The sequence below is a fragment of the Oncorhynchus masou genome, chromosome 14 (assembly GCF_036934945.1).
Source record: "Oncorhynchus masou masou isolate Uvic2021 chromosome 14, UVic_Omas_1.1, whole genome shotgun sequence".
Taxonomy (NCBI): domain Eukaryota; kingdom Metazoa; phylum Chordata; class Actinopteri; order Salmoniformes; family Salmonidae; genus Oncorhynchus; species Oncorhynchus masou.
The window spans coordinates 15,610,639-15,628,062 of record NC_088225.1 but is presented as its reverse complement, the minus strand read 5'-3'; the positions used below and the strand labels follow the sequence as shown (position 1 = coordinate 15,628,062).

Below are 17,424 nucleotides of genomic sequence, written 5' to 3'. Positions count from 1 at the left end.
TTATGTAGCCCTCCCCTAATCCACCTCTACCTTTCATTATAGCACCACTGTTTTTAAAAATACCTTTTAAAGGACAAGCCTTCTACCATTGCTAATCTGAAAGCGATTAATGTTGACAAGGAAAGATCGTTTAGGCCCTAATGGGCTGTGGGAAGAGTGCTGAGCTGGCCAGGACGGACACATAACTCCCTCCTCTGTTCTCCATGCTGCTAATGCCTGAGCATGGCCATCCAGGTAGAAACACAAGCCAGCTGACTGCAGAAACAATATGACCTAAACTCCCCCCCATCAAAGGGCAGGAGGCTTTATGCCTCATGAGGATAATACTGAAACCACTTAGTGAGATATTGTCTTCCAGTTGCCTGATCCAGAAACAATCCCGCAGGCAAAGACTACAGCCTGTAGGAATGCTATGGATTATATACAGTGTGTGAAGGCTCTCTGACTCTCAGTTCATCCAACCTAAAGTCAGCAGAGGTTGAAGGCTGGGTGGTACAAAAGGCGTCAGCGTCTCCACCTCCTATTGTTTGTGCAAAGGCCATCCCCAAATCGATTGGTGCGACTGCCTCTGTGGCTGTTGGGCTGGGCGTTACTAAATGAGAGCTTTAAGCATGGATGCCAGTCTTATTAAAGGCTCAGAGTACTGCCTGCTCCCCCCCATCCATCCCCTCTCCTTCCCAAATCCAAATCAGGCCATTAAACTGGGAATCAGTCACAGACGCACTCCACGGCCCACTCCTCAGCTTTCATCACACTCACACGGGGTGACGTTCAGAACGCACATTGCTTCACTACTCACCCCACTACACCATACCACTAGGATCCCACTTCAAAACACACCCACACAGCCCTGTGTAGCTATGCAGGTTAGAGTAGAGCCAAAGCTCTTTTGTACTTGCCGGCAATATCTCAGAATCTATCTGGGCCCAATTGCCAGGAGAGGCAACCCATCAGTGTCAGGGGGGAGGATGGATTGGCTCTTTAGATAGGGCCTGAGTGAGGGGCCAGCGGATTACCAATTAATCTGCAGCTACTGGGGCGGTGGGAGGGGGTATCGGGAGGAGACGGGGGAGAGGGGTGCCACCGGCAGCCTCATCCTCCTTCAAGGTCTCTCACTAGCATCAGGTGAGGTCGGGACAGGAGTGGAGTCCTCTGCTCCAATCCTTCAATGTTTTGTGTTTTACACACTTCAGGGCACAGGTGAAATATTCCAGAGCTAGCAAGGGGGAAAGGGGCTGGGAACGTGGAGTTTTAATCTGCCCCTATTAATCAGGTACTGTGTACTTCTGCCATAGCACTTTAATGTATGTCAGGGGGATGAAATGATTCACTCCAATTACAAGGACAAAATGTTCCGAGGAGGGGATGGGGGAAAAACGACCAATGACAGAGGTAGTAGGATAGCTAACAAGTAGTGGGATTATGCCTTTGGAGAGAACAAGCAGAAATAAGTTAAGGGTTGTTAACTAACAAGCTAAATGCAAACATCTTATTTTGACTAATGTGATTACTTACTCATCTTAAAATAGGACAGGATACTCTTAAAAACTAGTTTTTCCTTGTGCTTTGTGTGGACTTAGTTTGGGGTGGACACTGAGATAAAGATGCCCAGCAGTGGCCAAAGTCCTACCTGTTGAGGATTACAGCTCAGATAGTCAAGATTTAAAGGATACCTGGCCTACATCCATTGTCAACATTGGCTCAGGACAGGAGAAGCAGCCAGAGCAGAATCCTGTTTTAACACAGTCTATGTAGAGAATGGGACAGTGGGCAGTGGACCAGCACTCAAGGACATTGGCAAATAAGAGCAAATAACACCTTCACAACAAGTATAATCCCCCAAAGACATCACATCAAAATATATGGAAAAACTATGCAGATGAGGTCAACACTCAATGTGCTAACATGAGCCACATTGGGACTCTGAGAATACAGTATGTATTGTAGTGACGTTGTCTTTGTATCTTCATCTGACTGGACATGAGAGACTGTCAGTGGGGGTGGTTATCAGCAGTCCCTCTCACTTCAGGCATGGAACACAATGTGCTGTATGACAGTCTGCCTGCTGTACTCTCCCTCTCTCTCCCCGAGAAGTAATGTACATCCGCTGTGTGTGAAACAGCCATCAAAAGGAGCCGTCCCGCTGGTCATGACAGAGAACGGCCAGCGGGAGACGCTTCTCCTCTATTTCCTGACATTAACGGTAACAGGCTATACAGGAAGGAACATGGGCGGAGGGCGTTTAATTAAGAGTCTTATAGGACGGGACGCCACGCACACCTAGTGTACAGATGCTTAACCTTCACCAGAGCAACAGGTCTTTTCTCTGCCAGCAAGGCTGAAATGTTAGGTTGTCGTGGTGCAACAAGCACAGTGATTCATCACACTCCCCCCGTATCCCCTCGGTGAGGCCCATGGAAGCCTGGAGGAAAATGGCACTGGTATTTATGTTAGTCTTCTTCATCTTGATGTATCTGCCTCTGATGCCGCAGCCCAGCGCGCTCCTCTCGGCAGGGTTTGAACTGTAAAACCCCTGGTGACACGGTCAGTGACTGGCTCCTTTATGAGGGAAGGGCCACACTTTGAAAAGCTAATAGAAAACTTAGCTATTTTCCTACCGTACGGTGGCACAGGCTAAGGTTGGGACAAGGAGGCTCGGCATCGCGCCTCAAATTGATAGTGAATGGCAAAAAGGCATAGCGGCTCTGCGGGTATCAACACAGGCTGATCAGACAGTGTGAAGAGCAGGGAGAGTTTGGGTGAAAGATGTTTTTTTAAACCATGACTTTCAGGTCAAGATGTATCACATGGTATTAGAGTGGAATGACATTGGCAGCAATCTTTGACACGGCTAGAATTTCTCTCCTATGGCAGAGGAGATGGAGTTTCTCTCCTATGGCAGAGAAGATGGAGTTCTCTCCTATGGCAGAGGAGATGGAGTGACAGAGAATTTCTCTCCTATGGCAGAGAAGATGGAGTGACAGAGAATTTCTCTCCTATGGCAGAGAAGATGGAGTGACAGAGAATTTCTCTATGGCTCTGATCCCAACTATCATGCTTTAGTGCTCATTAAAGACAAGGCCTCATTTGTCTTACTTAAGGCACTGAACTAACTCCTCTTATCTTTGAAAGAGAATGATAATTGATAAGATGAAAGAACTGGAGACTAAGTAGAACAAAGTGCATTTTGATAATGTACTCATTCATCATTCCTTTGCAACTGGATCATGCTACACGAGTTAGGGCAACCATGTGTGGGTTTTATAGTACTTGGTGTAGCCTTAGCTATGAATCTCACTGGTTTTATCTGTCTAACTGCGAGGAATAGGAGGAAATCACTAGGAGGGCTTTAGAGGCACGGGGACAGTGTGTCTGGAGAGAAAATCCAACGTAGTTAGTCAGATTACAAGCCATTGGTAATAGCATAGAGCCAGCATTAAATAAGTTATTGCATCATAAATTCACAGCAAATTAAATATTTTTCAACCGCCGTAATGATTAAAAAAATATTTAAAAATTGTACATTTTACATTCCTTCTTGCGGCCATATTGCTCTCCTCTCTCTAAAGGGCAGTGTCATTGACTTCCTGCTGGAGTCTACTCTGAAGCACTCTTTTCACCCTCCTGGTAATTTTGTATTTTTTTATTTCACCTTTATTTAACCAGGTAGGCAAGTTGAGAACAAGTTCTCATTTAAATTGCGACCTGGCCAAGATAAAGCAAAGCAGTTCGACACATACAACGACACAGAGTTACACATGGAGCAAAATAAACATACAGTCAATAATACAGTATAAACAAGTCTATATACGATGTGAGCAAATGAGGTGAGATAAGGGAGGTAAAGGCAAAAAAAGGCCATGGTGGCAAAGTAAATACAATATAGCAAGTAAAACACTGGAATGGTAGATTTGCAATGGAAGAATGTACAAAGTAGAAATAAAAATAATGGGGTGCAAAGGAGCAAAATAAATAAATAAAATAAATACAGTAGGGAAATAGGTAGTTGTTTGGGCTAAAATATAGGTGGGCTATGTACAGGTGCAGTAATCTGTAAGCTGCTCTGACAGTTGGTGCTTAAAGCTAGTGAGGGAGATAAGTGTTTCCAGTTTCAGTGCTTTTTGTAGTTCGTTCCAGTCATTGGCAGCAGAGAACTGGAAGGAGAGGCGGCCAAAGAAAGAATTGGTTTTGGGGGTGACTAGAGAGATATACCTGCTGGAGCGTGTGCTACAGGTGGGAGATGCGATGGTGACCAGCGAGCTGAGATAAGGGGGGACTTTACCTAGCAGGGTCTTGTAGATGACATGGAGCCAGTGGGTTTGGTGACGAGTATGAAGCGAGGGCCAGCCAACGAGAGCGTACAGGTCGCAATGGTGGGTAGTATATGGGGCTTTGGTGATAAAACGGATTGCACTGTGATAGACGGCATCCAATTTGTTGAGTAGGGTATTGGAGGCTATTTTGTAAATGACATCGCCAAAGTCGAGGATTGGTAGGATGGTCAGTTTTACAAGGGTATGTTTGGCAGCATGAGTGAAGGATGCTTTGTTGCGAAATAGGAAGCCAATTCTAGATTTAACTTTGGATTGGAGATATTTGATATGGGTCTGGAAAGAGAGTTTACAGTCTAACCAGACACCTAAGTATTTGTAGTTGTCCACGTATTCAAAATCAGAGCCGTCCAGAGTAGTGATCTTGGACAGGCGGGTAGGTGCGGGTAGCGATCGGTTGAAGAGCATGCATTTAGTTTTACTTGTATTTAAGAGCAATTGGAGGCCACGGAAGGAGAGTTGTATGGCATTGAAGCTTGCCTGGAGGGTTGTTAACACAGTATCCAAAGAAGGGCCAGAAGTATACAGAATGGTATCGTCTGCGTAGAGGTGGATCAGAGACTCACCAGCAGCAAGAGCGACCTCATTGATGTATACAGAGAAGAGAGTCGGTCCAAGAATTGAACCTGTGGCACCCCCATAGAGACTGCCAGAGGTCCGGACAGCAGACCCTCCGATTTGACACACTGAACTCTATCAGAGAAGTAGTTGGTGAACCAGGCGAGGCAATCATTTGAGAAACCAAGGCTGTCGAGTCTGCCGATGAGGATGTGGTGATTGACAGTCGAAAGCCTTGGCCAGATCAATGAACACGGCTGCACAGTAATGTTTCTTATCGATGGAGGTTAAGATATCGTTTAGGACCTTGAGTGTGGCTGAGGTGCACCCATGACCAGCTCTGAAACCAGATTGCATAGCAGAGAAGGTATGGTGAGATTCGAAATGGTCGGTGATCTGTTTGTTGACTTGGCTTTCAAAGACCTTAGAAAGGCATGGTAGGATAGATATAGGTTTGTAGCAGTTTGGGTCCAGAGTGTACCCCCTTTGAAGTGGGGCATGACCGCAGCTGCTTTCCAATCTTTGGGGATCCTCAATCAACAATGGACACCCCTTCTTGCCTCTCCATCGATGGACACTCAGGTGAAAAACTAATTCATTCAGATGGGATGAGCCATTTTCTTTGCAGGGATATCTCTGATGATATGGTGATTACCTGGACTTTTACATTAACACTCTCTGCTCTACACGCCTGTCTGCAGGTTACACTCGTCACACGGCATCGGGGAGGGACTGAGTGCATTGTGTAGGTGTCAAACAGTCACATATCACATCCACATAACTGCTACCGGTGATATATAGCACTTCAAATGGGGATGGCAATGACCTTCTGGGGAATGCTTCAACTTAAACACACCCCAGAGGAGGCACTTACAGTTGTATCTCCAGTGGTAGCAAACAAAGAGTTTGCGGTTAAGCCAAGGTTGGCCGGCACTCTCAACCCCCCAAGGAACTGTAGAATACAGTATCTGTGGAAGAGGGACTCCTCTTCAGCCGCTGCCCTGTGACGGGTTTCCTTGACTTCTTTAAGGAGCACAAAATGACTTCAGACTTCAGGTGAGAAGCTTTGAAGCACATCACTGTTCTGATTTTGTGAATAGTACACTCCCTGTACCATTGCTTTTGCGCTTGATGTGGGAAGAAGTGTCAATAATAACAGTTGACAGGTCAAGGGCTTTTCATGTGCTTTCATCTTTCTGACATTAAAAGACATACGGGATATTATTCTAGCAAAGGCTTTGACAGTAGATAGGAACATTAATCTCTACTGGTATACAAACTGGCCTCTTGCTACTTCCATTGCCTAACAGATTTAAATCCAAGTCCAGCTCCAGCAGCACTCCTTTGCAGCAATCATCCCATCATTAATAAAAGGGAAACTCCACCACTTTTCAAACTCATTTTCATTATCTCCAGCACCAAACCAGTGTTTACATAATTTGTGAAAACAGTGTTTCTATGATCTGTGGTTAAACCAATAAGAAAGGACATTCTTCTCATCACAGGGTAAGATTTAAAGTTTTTAAAAATTAAAAACGGATTCTCAAAACCTGCAACAAGTATCTAGCCAGAGGGAGGGTATTTTCTTGCTCCCCACGTCACCACGAATCTCATAGTGTTTAAAACTGTTAACATTCTTTTTTTCTATAAAACATAGAAATGCACAGTTTTCACATATGTAGACACTGGTATTGTGCTGGAGATAATGAAAATGAGTTTGAAAAGTGGTAGAGTTGCCCTTTAAAATCAGGTGCTCCATGATGAGACCACTTGGTTGAGTCTCAGTGGCAATGAGCAGCTCTGGCAGTTTGTCCGATTTCTAGGTTTGCAGAATCTTTTAGTGCAGATGTTTTTGGGTGATATCTTATAATGGCATAGTCTTGGTTATCAGAAGCAGGTGGAGAGGACAGCCATGGCGTGTGTGATAGCTGGTGATAATGGCCTGCTAGTCTGGCTAATTCGAGACAAGCCCCGCGATCAGGGTGTGCAGTACCGCAGCAGGGCTGCTATTTAACACCCCATACAGCAGCTCAACTCCACCGGGCAGAGCAGAGTTCAACTCCATGACGTTATCTACAGTGTTCACGAAAACATCAATTAGTCCAATCACTCAGCCATGCCGCTGCAAATTGCACATTCGGCCAAAGATAAGAAACAAAATGCACATACCTTCCTTACCATAAGGCTGAGCTAAGCCACGCTCCAAACACTGGGATCTCGAAAACACATCCGATTGAGGCTGCCTTGAGGTCAGGTCCCCCCCTCACCTCCCTTAACTTCTCAACTACAAATGTTTAAAACCAACAACCTCTTCTGTGCTACTGCTGACATTTTTTAAAATTTTCTAACATACTAATAGAAGTCAAATGTTTATGTAAATTCAGTGGGTGGTTGCACCAGGTTAGTTAAAACACCCATCCGACAGTGATTAAACATTCAGTGAGTGCAGAATATACATTTATTTTTTCTGACCATATCAAATAATTTATTGAGAATAGAAAGCTTGGCTCGTGATGCAATGGACGTACAAGGCAGACAATATATAAATAAACCAAATTCTCGTCTGCTTCTGTCTTCAATATCAAATCCTGTTCAGGTCTGACATTTTTTTCAAATGACACAAACATAAAATGTTCAAAGCAAGTTGTGCATTTGACCTCTGGTATTCCTGCCGATCAATGACAAAACCCAAAGAAAGAGTGTACACTACAACACCAGACTGCAGTTAAAACTACATTCTAGAAGCACTGTGTCTTACATTCTCAGTCCTCCCTCACCTCCCTCTCAGACAAGGAAATGGAGGCGACGACGACAACACAGTGAGGTGAGAGGGGGACTGAAGTCAACAGTCATGATTAAGGGCTTAGTTGTCAGGGTATTGAGCTACAACTGACCCCAGGCAACACCACAGCATAAGACATCCTACAAGTTTTCCCCTAATCACCTCCTAGAAATTGTGTTCACTATCAAAACTAAGGTCTCATTACAAAATGAAATACCAAACACCAATACTAAAAAGGATCAAGGAGAGGTGCCCAAAAACAAATAGGGAAAAAAGCTGCCCACGTGTATTTCTCTATATATACAGTGGGGCAAAAAAGTATTTAGTCAGCCACCAATTGTGCAAGTTATCCCACTTAAAAAGATGAGAGAGGCCTGTAATTTTCATCATATGTACACTTCAACTATGACAGACAAAATGAGAAGAAAAAAAATCCAGAAAATCACATTGTAGGATTTTTAATGAATTTATTTGCAAATTATGGTGGAAAATAAGTATTTGGTCAATGACAAAAGTTTATCTCAATACTTTGTTATATACCCTTTGTTGGCAATGACATAGGGTCAAACGTTTTCTGTAAGTCTTCACAAGGTTTTCACACACTGTTGCTGGTATTTTGACCCATTCCTCCATGCAGATTCCCTATAGAGCAATGATGTTTTGGAGCTGTTGCTGGTCAACATGGACTTTCAACTCCCTCCAACGATTTTCTATGGGGTTGAGATCTGGAGACTGGCTAGGCCACTCCAGGACCTTGAAATGCTTCTTACGAAGTCACTCCTTCGTTGCCCGGGCGGTGTGTTTGGGATCATTGTCATGCTGAAAGACCCAGCTACATTTCATCTTCAATGCCCTTGCTGATGGAAGGAGGTTTTCACTCAAAATCTCACGATACATGGCCCCATTCATTCTTTCCTTTACACGGATCAGTCGTCCTGGTCCCTTTGCAGAAAAACAGCCCCAAAGCATGATGTTTCCATTCCCATGCTTCACAGTAGGTATGGTGTTCTTTGGATGCAACTCAGCATTCTTTGTCCTCCAAACACGACGAGTTGAGTTTTTACCAAAAAGTTATATTTTGGTTTCATCTGACCGTATGACATTCTCCCAATCTTCTTCTGGATCATCCAAATGCTCTCTAGCAAACTTCAGACGGGCCTGGACATGTACTGGCTTAAGCAGGGGGACACGTCTGGCACTGCAGGATTTGAGTCCCAGGCGGCGTAGTGTGTTACTGATGGTAGGCTTTGTTACTTTGGTCCCAGCTCTCTGCAGGTCATTCACTAGGTCTCCCCGTGTGGTTCTGGGATTTTTGCTCACCGTTCTTGTGATCATTTTGACCCCACGGGGTGAGATCTTGCGTGGAGCCCCAGAGATCGAGGGAGATTATCAGTGGTCTTGTATGTCTTCCATTTCCTAATAATTGCTCCCACAGTTGATTTCTTCAAACCAAGCTGCTTACCTATTGCAGATTCAATCTTCCCAGCCTGGAGCAGGTCTACAATTTTGTTTCTGGTGTCCTTTGACAGCTCTTTGGTCTTGGCCATAGTGGAGTTTGGAGTGTGACTGTTTGAGGTTGTGGACAGGTGTATTTTATACTGATAACAAGTTCAAACAGGTGCCATTAATACAGGTAACGAGTGGAGGACAGAGGAGCCTCTTAAAGAAGTTCCAGGTCTGTGAGAACCAGAAATCTTGCTTGTTTGTAGGTGACAAAATACTTATTTTCCACCATAATTTGCAAATTAATTCATTAAAAATCCTACAATGTGATTTTCTGGATTTTTTTTCTTTCTCATTGTGTCTGTCATACTTGAAGTGTACCTATGATGAAAATTACAGGCCTCTCATCTTTTTAAGTGGGAGAACTTGCACAATTGGTGGCTGACTAAATACTTTTTTGCCCCACTGTATATATCAAAACTCAACAGATATGTGAGTAAAGCGGACTTAGGATCTGAGCTCGGTTTATGTTTTGTTTCTGAAAGAGAAGTGTCAAACTAAGACATCTACATCTGCATTGGTTGCTGTTTGGGGTTTTGGCTGGGTTTCTGTACAGCACTTTGTGATATCGGCTGATGTCAAAAGGGCATTATAAATACATTTGATTGAAAGCCTATTTTCTATCTGAACAACTCCATGGTCAGTGTTGACTAGAAGTAATGTCCGTTGTGACAAGAAAAGGAATGATGCATTCCAATCTGCAGTTTTCCTTTAATGCAAATTTCAGGACTTCTGAGCTGTGCTGATGTTGGAAAGTTCATGAACGCCCAGCCATACTTCAACATTCCCCGTGAGACGCACTCTACATTAGCCTCTCTGGGCAAACTCTTAGGTTCCGCTCAATCAGCCACTAGTAGAGGTCCCTCCCTGAATTTCAAAAACAAATACTACCCTCTCTCTCTGCTTGAAATGGCAATAGGTAGCTGTAACACTCCCTGGTTACTCCCTAAACCAAGACAGTGGGATGGACTGTATATGGATCCACAGATCACTGTGGGCTGGGGCCTGTGGTTTCAGCTATTCATTTCTCCAGAGAGAGTAAAAGCCCTAGTTCATTTCACAGCCTCTTTTCCTATTGAGCCGGAGGTTACTCCACACAAAGCTGGCTGAGGTGGTGTAGCTCACCATGTCTAGAAAAACAAATGTGACAGTGGGAGGACAGTGTTCTCAGAATGCATGATTTCTCCATTCCCAGCATACAGTAGGATCTATATGCCATGGCTGTAAGGGTAATACATAGTGCCTCGGAGGCTCTACACCTATCCATCCATCCATCCCTGTGGAGACAGAAGCGGGGTGATTAATGCTCGTTTACCGAGCTAGGTGCCTTTCCGTCTATTCCTCTCCACTCAATATCAATTAAAGTGCCGGCTCTTAACCCTTCTCCCGGTCTGCTGTCGAGTGCAGATAATGATCCCACTCTTTCTCTTCACAGTGTGCTGCTAGAGAGGATGGGGACAAGGTAACAAGGCAGCAAGCTTTATCTATTCACATAACTCACCCAATGGAGATGGGTTTCAACAACAAGCGTGTGAGCACCTACGGGAGTTCATAGAGACTGGGTGCAGTATGTGAGCGATATAGTCATTCAACTAAGAGCCTATGAGGTCATCAGGCAACAGAACTGTGACATTAAAAGATGGGTCAGGGGAACCGAGTATAGAGTAGGAGGAATAATAAACACGAACATGAACGGGAAACGCAAATGGGTCTGGAAACAGGGCTACAAAGTTTCTAATGGCTCCAGCAAAGTGGGACCATGGACAGAAGCATCTACAAGCAGAGTGATGAGATCACAACCGGGACAGGAGATGGAGTTACAAGAGGAATACACATATGGACTACTATGTCCACTATGTAAGTCATGTCCTCAGTGGGGGAAGACAAAATGTGTGTAGTGAGCTTGGGGGGGCTCAGCTGAGTGACACTGACAAGGCCACAGGCAGTGAGCAGGGCACAGGGTTTCAACACATCTCACCTAACATTCCCCACACTGCTCTGCACCCCTCATCCACCACTATAATCACCCTGCACCCCCCCCCCCCCATAGGGCATCGTGGGTGAGTGGAGAGGCAGGCAGGTGAGCCTGGCCACCTGGCCCCTTGTCTAGGGTGTGTAATGAGTATGAAAGAGAAGGGCCATGATAAAAGAATGGAGATGGAAGTGGCTAAACGGGGGACATAACTACATACTATCAATATCTGGTATCTTAGAAGACAAGAAAGGATCTGATAGTGGTGGAAAGTCATTAAATCCGGCAAATGCAGGCTAATGTAAAAATGAAGAAAAAGGTGACTAACATGCACTGTCAGTTTTGTCAGACAGTTTGCTATAACGCAGTTAAATTTTAAAGGCACTAGAAAAAAAGGAAAAGCTCAGTAGTACTAATTGCTTATTAAAATATGAGTTGTCAATAGGTGAGAATCCTGTGGTTCAATGTTGTGATATGGTTTCAGAGTGACAAGAACATTAATATAATTGCTGTCTAAAAACGTATCATACTGTACTACATCAGTGTCATTATGGAAATCATTTGACTAAAAAAAAACCCTGGAGGACTTGTTACGAGTTTCAAACAAGACATTAAGACATTCTCAGTCACATCATAAGCTGTGTCATAAAATATATATATATATTCTTAGACTTGAGGGTTTTGTTTTGTTAGCAACACTTCATTAACATTAATGAGAATCTGTTGTTCATGCTTATTTGGGGGCTTTAAGGTGCGGAGAAGGAGTCACAGGATGATTCGGAGATACCTGGTACATGAAGGTGTAAAACCATGGGCCTAATCCAGAGACGTATTCACAGTGCATACTAATGATATTCTTAAAACAATCATGAATCCCATCATCGTGACAGAAATAACAGGTTTACTATTAGTTTCACTATATCGTTGGTATTAAATTCCTCCCTTGAGACCAAAGCTTTGTTAAGTCACAACCTTCCCCAAGACATAAGCTATGCTACAGTACACGGCAAGTCAGTTCAGAACAAATTCTTATTTTCAATGACGGCCTAGGAACAGTGGGTTAACTGCCTGTTCGGGGGCAGAATGACAGCTCAGGGATTTGAACTTGCAACCTTTCGGATACTAGTCCAAAGCTCTAACCACTAGGCTACCCTGCCGCCCCGGCATTCAAGTCCAACAACGTGTCCAATTCAGCAGCTTCAGTGGGTGAAAAGAGTGGAGCTAAATCAGAGTGAGGAGATGAGTCAGAGGACACGTGATAAAATGGATAACAGGTGAAATGAATCACTCCCGAGTCCCATTTTCTTGCTGCAGGGCAACGATAAAGCACAGTATCTTTAACAGGACAGACAATCAATGCCTTGAGAGCATAACACATCCTCTTTAACCACAAGGCCCTCGAAATGACCACATACATAATCAAAATCGCTTTTAAATGGGAAACGTTTGAGGAATTGGAAGACATAGGTTACTTCGGAAACATTGAACCAGTGCCAGAGGCTGTAACTTTGAGAGAAGGACAGCTAAAGATTGTATAAATGACCCAATAACAGTCATGGAGAAAAAGACACAGAATACATTCTGGCTGACGATGCATTGGCTCGGTAATCAATTATTTGCCTTGAAGTGGTACCCTTTGTGCTGAACCCACTCGCTCGCTTTAAGTTTATGGCCAGAGCATCATGCAATAAAAAACTAATATATACACTGAACAAAAATATATACGCAACATGTAAAGTGCTGGTCCCATGTTTCATAAAAGATCCCAAAAATGTCCCATATGCACAAATAGCGTATTTCAGTAAAATGTTGTGTACAATTTTGTTTACATCCCTGGGGACAATAAAAGGCCATTAAAATGTGCAGTTTTGTCACAGATGTTTTGTCACAATGCCACAGATGTCGCAAGTTGAGGGAGCATGAATTGGCATGCTGACCACAGTAAATCTTCCAGATCTGATGCCAGAGAATTGAATGTTAATTTCTCTACCATAAGCCGTCAGTGTAGAGAATTTGACAGTACATCCAACTGCCCTGTAACCATGCTAGCCCAGGACCTTCACAGCTGGCTTCTTCACCTGCAGATCTTCTGAGACCGGATGAAACCCGATAATTAACTGTACTGGGCAGATGTGTGGGCGAGCGGTTTGCTGATGTCAACATTGTGAACTGAGTGCCCCATGATGGCGGTGGGGTTAAGGTAGGAGCAGGCATAAGCTACAGACAACAAACACAATCACATTTTGAATGCACTGAGATACCGTGACGAGATCCTGATTCCCATTGTTATGCCCATTGCCATTCATCTGCCGCCATCACCTCATGTTTCAGCATAATGCATAGCCCGATGTCGCAAGGATTTGTTTACAATTCCTGGAAGCTGAAAATGTCCCTGTTCTTCAATGCCCTACATACTCACCAGACATGACACCCATTGAACATGTTTGGGATGCTCTGGATACAACCTTTCTTAAAAAAAATAAAAGCAGTACTTAAATTGATCAATTAGGTTAGGTCTCCAAAGTGAATTCCTCTGAGATTAGCTAAACATTAGAAACTTACCTAAACTGAAAAAAGAAATAAAAATTGACACTAGAGATTTAGGACTCAAGCATGCTGTCCGGCCCATTCATTTTTCTTCAGCCGTCTTTTCCTCCGAAACCTTGGCCCATAATGTTTTTCTTATAGGATTTAAAACGGTCTCCAACCCTGTGTTTGATGGCTGCATAAACCCCTCAGCTTTTAGTGCCATATGCTTTGAAGGCAGGCCATCTATCCCCATGCTCCGTGGCACCGGTGCAGTAAGGAAACAAAGAGCTGCCACTGCGGCCATTTTGAATCATTAGCTGGTGGTGTAGAGAAGCCTGTAGAGGTGACACAGCCAATCAATCACAGGTAGAGCCAGGGGAGGGCGGGGATATAAAAGGGAGTGGAAGGGGTGTAGCCAGAATCCCAGGGTGCTTTGTAGATAGCCAGATAATGAACAGTGTGTGTCATTTATGGATACGCAACTGTGTGTTTGTGCATGCGTGTGTGTGTGTGTGTGTGTGTGTGTGTGTGTGTGTGTGTGTGTGTGTGTGTGTGTGTGTGTGTGTGTGTCTGCCCTGTGTGCTGTTGTGGGTGCCAGTAGTATGCCCACACGGGGGTGGCGGCAGAGCCATGATTCAGTAGTGTTGTGATTTTAACAGCAGGTCCAGGACGGGCGGTTTATTTTCGTCCGTCGCCCTGTGAGTGACGGTCCAATCAGGCCTGGGACGGGCTGTCAGGCCTGTCAGGCTGAGGGATGAGAGGAGATGGGAATCAGGACACGGAGCAGGACTGCAATATGATCGACGGACCCAGGCACAGGAGCCACAGAGAGGAATGAAAGAGGGAGAGGAAGAGGACTGCTCCCACCAAGGTTCAGACCGTCAGCCAGGTGGAATCAAGTGTTTGTTTTTTCTAAACATTTGCAACAGTGACAAAGAGCAATCTGGGAGAAGGCGCAAGACCGTGACCCGGGGATAATGGAGTGTGATATTTAATGGAAGGAAAGACACACCCTCCATCATTGCAGACAAACTTGGAAGAGATAATGCACATTAAAGCGCTTCCTAAATAAATACCCATGACCGATTTACCATTTCGATAAAGTTCCTGGGAATTTCACAGCTTGAATTGCTCTACCTACAAAATAAATTGAGATCCACATTTAATGTGATTATTTGAAGATGCGTGCCTTGAGTCTGTCCAGAGCTTTATCAGCCTATGGTGTTTGTATACCTTAAGGTAAGATAGGTTACTCTTACCGATCCAGCGCATGAGTGAGGTGAGGATCTGGAGGTATTTAGTCTTCTGAGCATCGAAGAAGACGAAAGGGCCCAACATCACAGTGAAGATGCTCTGTAGAGAGGGAGAGATCATCTTAAAACACATTAGAAATCACTTTATACAACATATTCACAAACCAGTGTGTGTTTGGGTTGTGTTTATACTTCCACAGCATGGGAAATAAATGACAAATGGTACAATTGGATTTTTCCAAGATGAAAATAGAGATAAAACTCTGTCTCATGAGAACATGGGGCTATTTATTCCCTTTCCACCCAATATACACCAAGATGCCAAACCCCAAAATAAAACATTTAAGTTGAAATTCTTTGAAGCCATCATAGTACCGATTGCCTCATAACAAAGATGGGTCTTATCGAGAGTTGCAATCATCAGTGGCTTCAGCCCCCTCTCTCTATTCCCCATCTATCACATTCTCTCTGACAATCCCATGTCTGATAGAGGAGGTTGAGTGACATGTGATCTCAAGGCCAGTCACTTCAGTGGCATGTCATCTGAAGAGGAGCCTGCAGGGTAGAACTCACACAGTCAGACACAATGATCTCTAACAGGACCTGGGGGTGAGAGCTCAATCAGGAGACCAAAGTGGAGACAGAAAGACAGAAAGATACAGATGGAGAAATGTTCCACTCAGAAAACTGATCTGCTCCAGTCACTCCATCTCCAGGACCTCTGACCCCTCCCATGAACTTCCCTAACTCCACCCTCCATCACCCTTAGCTCTCCCCTTCCCTTTGTGCTGTATTTACAGGGTGGGCCCATGGGTTGTGAGGGCAGGACACAGTGTTCAGTGTTGTTGACATAAGTGTGAGACAGGACAGAGAATGTTGACAGCCTCTACCTGCACAACGAGGCCATCCACTGGGGACGGGGAAGGGTACAGTGCTGGCTGGATGCTAATGCCAAGGACGCAACAGAGTGAGACCAGCCGACAGAGAAGTGTGGGACCAGACTCATTTAAAAACTTCTTACGGCTGAGATCCCGCTAACGGGATCAATATGACAACAGCCAGTGAAAGTGCAGGGCGCCAAATTCAAACAACAGAAATCCCATAATTAAAATTCCTCAATCATACAAGTATTGCACACCATTTTAAAGATACACTTCTTGTTAATCCCACCACAGTGTCCGATTTCAAAAAGGCTTTACGATGAAAGCACACCAAACAATTATGTTAGGTCAGTACCTCGTCACAGAAAAACACAGCCATTTTTCCAGCCAAAGACAGGAGTCACAAAAAGCAGAAAGTGATTGAAATTAATCACTAACCTTTGATGATCTTCATCAGATGACACTCATAGGACTTCAGGTTACACAATACATGTATGTTTTGTTCGATAAGGTTCATATTTATATAAAAAAATCTGAGTTTACATTAGCGCGTTAAAACCTGATGGGGCTATGGGAAATACTGCCCCCTTTGGATGAATTGTGTACCCAAAGTAAACTAAAAAAAAAACGGTCAAAAATTGCTAATATGTGCATATAATAATTATTATTGAATAGAAAACACTCTAAAGCTTCTAAAACCGTTCGAATTATGTCTGTATGTAAAGCAGAACTCACAGGGCAGCCATTCTCCCAAACTCTCTCTCTCTCCTAAGAAAGTTGCTCCAACTTTGACGTCATCGCCCCCACCCTTCCCAACCAGCTACGGATCTGGGAACAGTTTCTATTTCTTCAGCGCGCTCTCGTCTTTCAATGAGACGTGCAACGGAGAAAATAGCACGAGCTTTGACTGCTTGGTGGGCAAAATACTGAGGTGTCACGAGTTTTCAGGAGCGCGCTCTCTTTTTTTTCCAATCTGGCTGAAGAGAGTTCGTTATGTTTGATTTAATCGCCAATTGTTTTGTACGTTAAAAACATCCTAAAGCTTGATTCTGCACTTAGTTTGACCAGTTTAGTCGGCATATAATATGTAAATTTGAAGTTTTGATGCGCAATTTTCGTGATCAGAAGTCCTTTTTGGGGTAATTCACCTGAAGATGTTAGCTTTTGCTAATACAAAGACACACCAACAGCAACCAAACGTTATATTAGGTAAGTATAACTCCTTCCACGGCATTCTTGTCGAAGACCATCAAAGGTAAGGGAATATTTATGTTATAAAATTGTATTTTTGTCGAATCCAACATAGTAGAGAAATAATGCTAATGGCTGAGCGCCGTCTCAGATTATTGAATAGTGAATTCGAATTCTGTAAAAATGTCATTCCATATACGTTAAAAATAAATGTAACACAGACCCGTTTCCCTAGCATTAAGAATAAGTGTATCTTTCTAAATATATGTAGAACATGTATATTTAGTCAAAGTTTATGATGTTTATTGCTGTTATCTGGTGTTAGCTGCTGGAGATATTTATAATTTCTCCGGTCATTTCTGCTGCATTTTTTGAACATGGCTCAATGTAAATGGAGATTTATGGATATAAATTGCATATTATT

At 43.7% G+C, this 17,424-nt stretch overlaps 1 protein-coding gene across 1 annotated transcript in view; it reads right to left on the bottom strand.

The window, feature by feature from the left end:
* Positions 1-17,424, bottom strand: part of LOC135554373 (transmembrane protein 104-like) — an 80,043-nt gene that overhangs the window by 5,693 nt on the left and 56,926 nt on the right. The window contains exon 9 of the mRNA XM_064986648.1: positions 14,935-15,028. Within this exon, the coding sequence (XP_064842720.1) occupies positions 14,935-15,028 (94 nt within the window). The remainder of the gene's footprint in view (positions 1-14,934; positions 15,029-17,424) is intronic.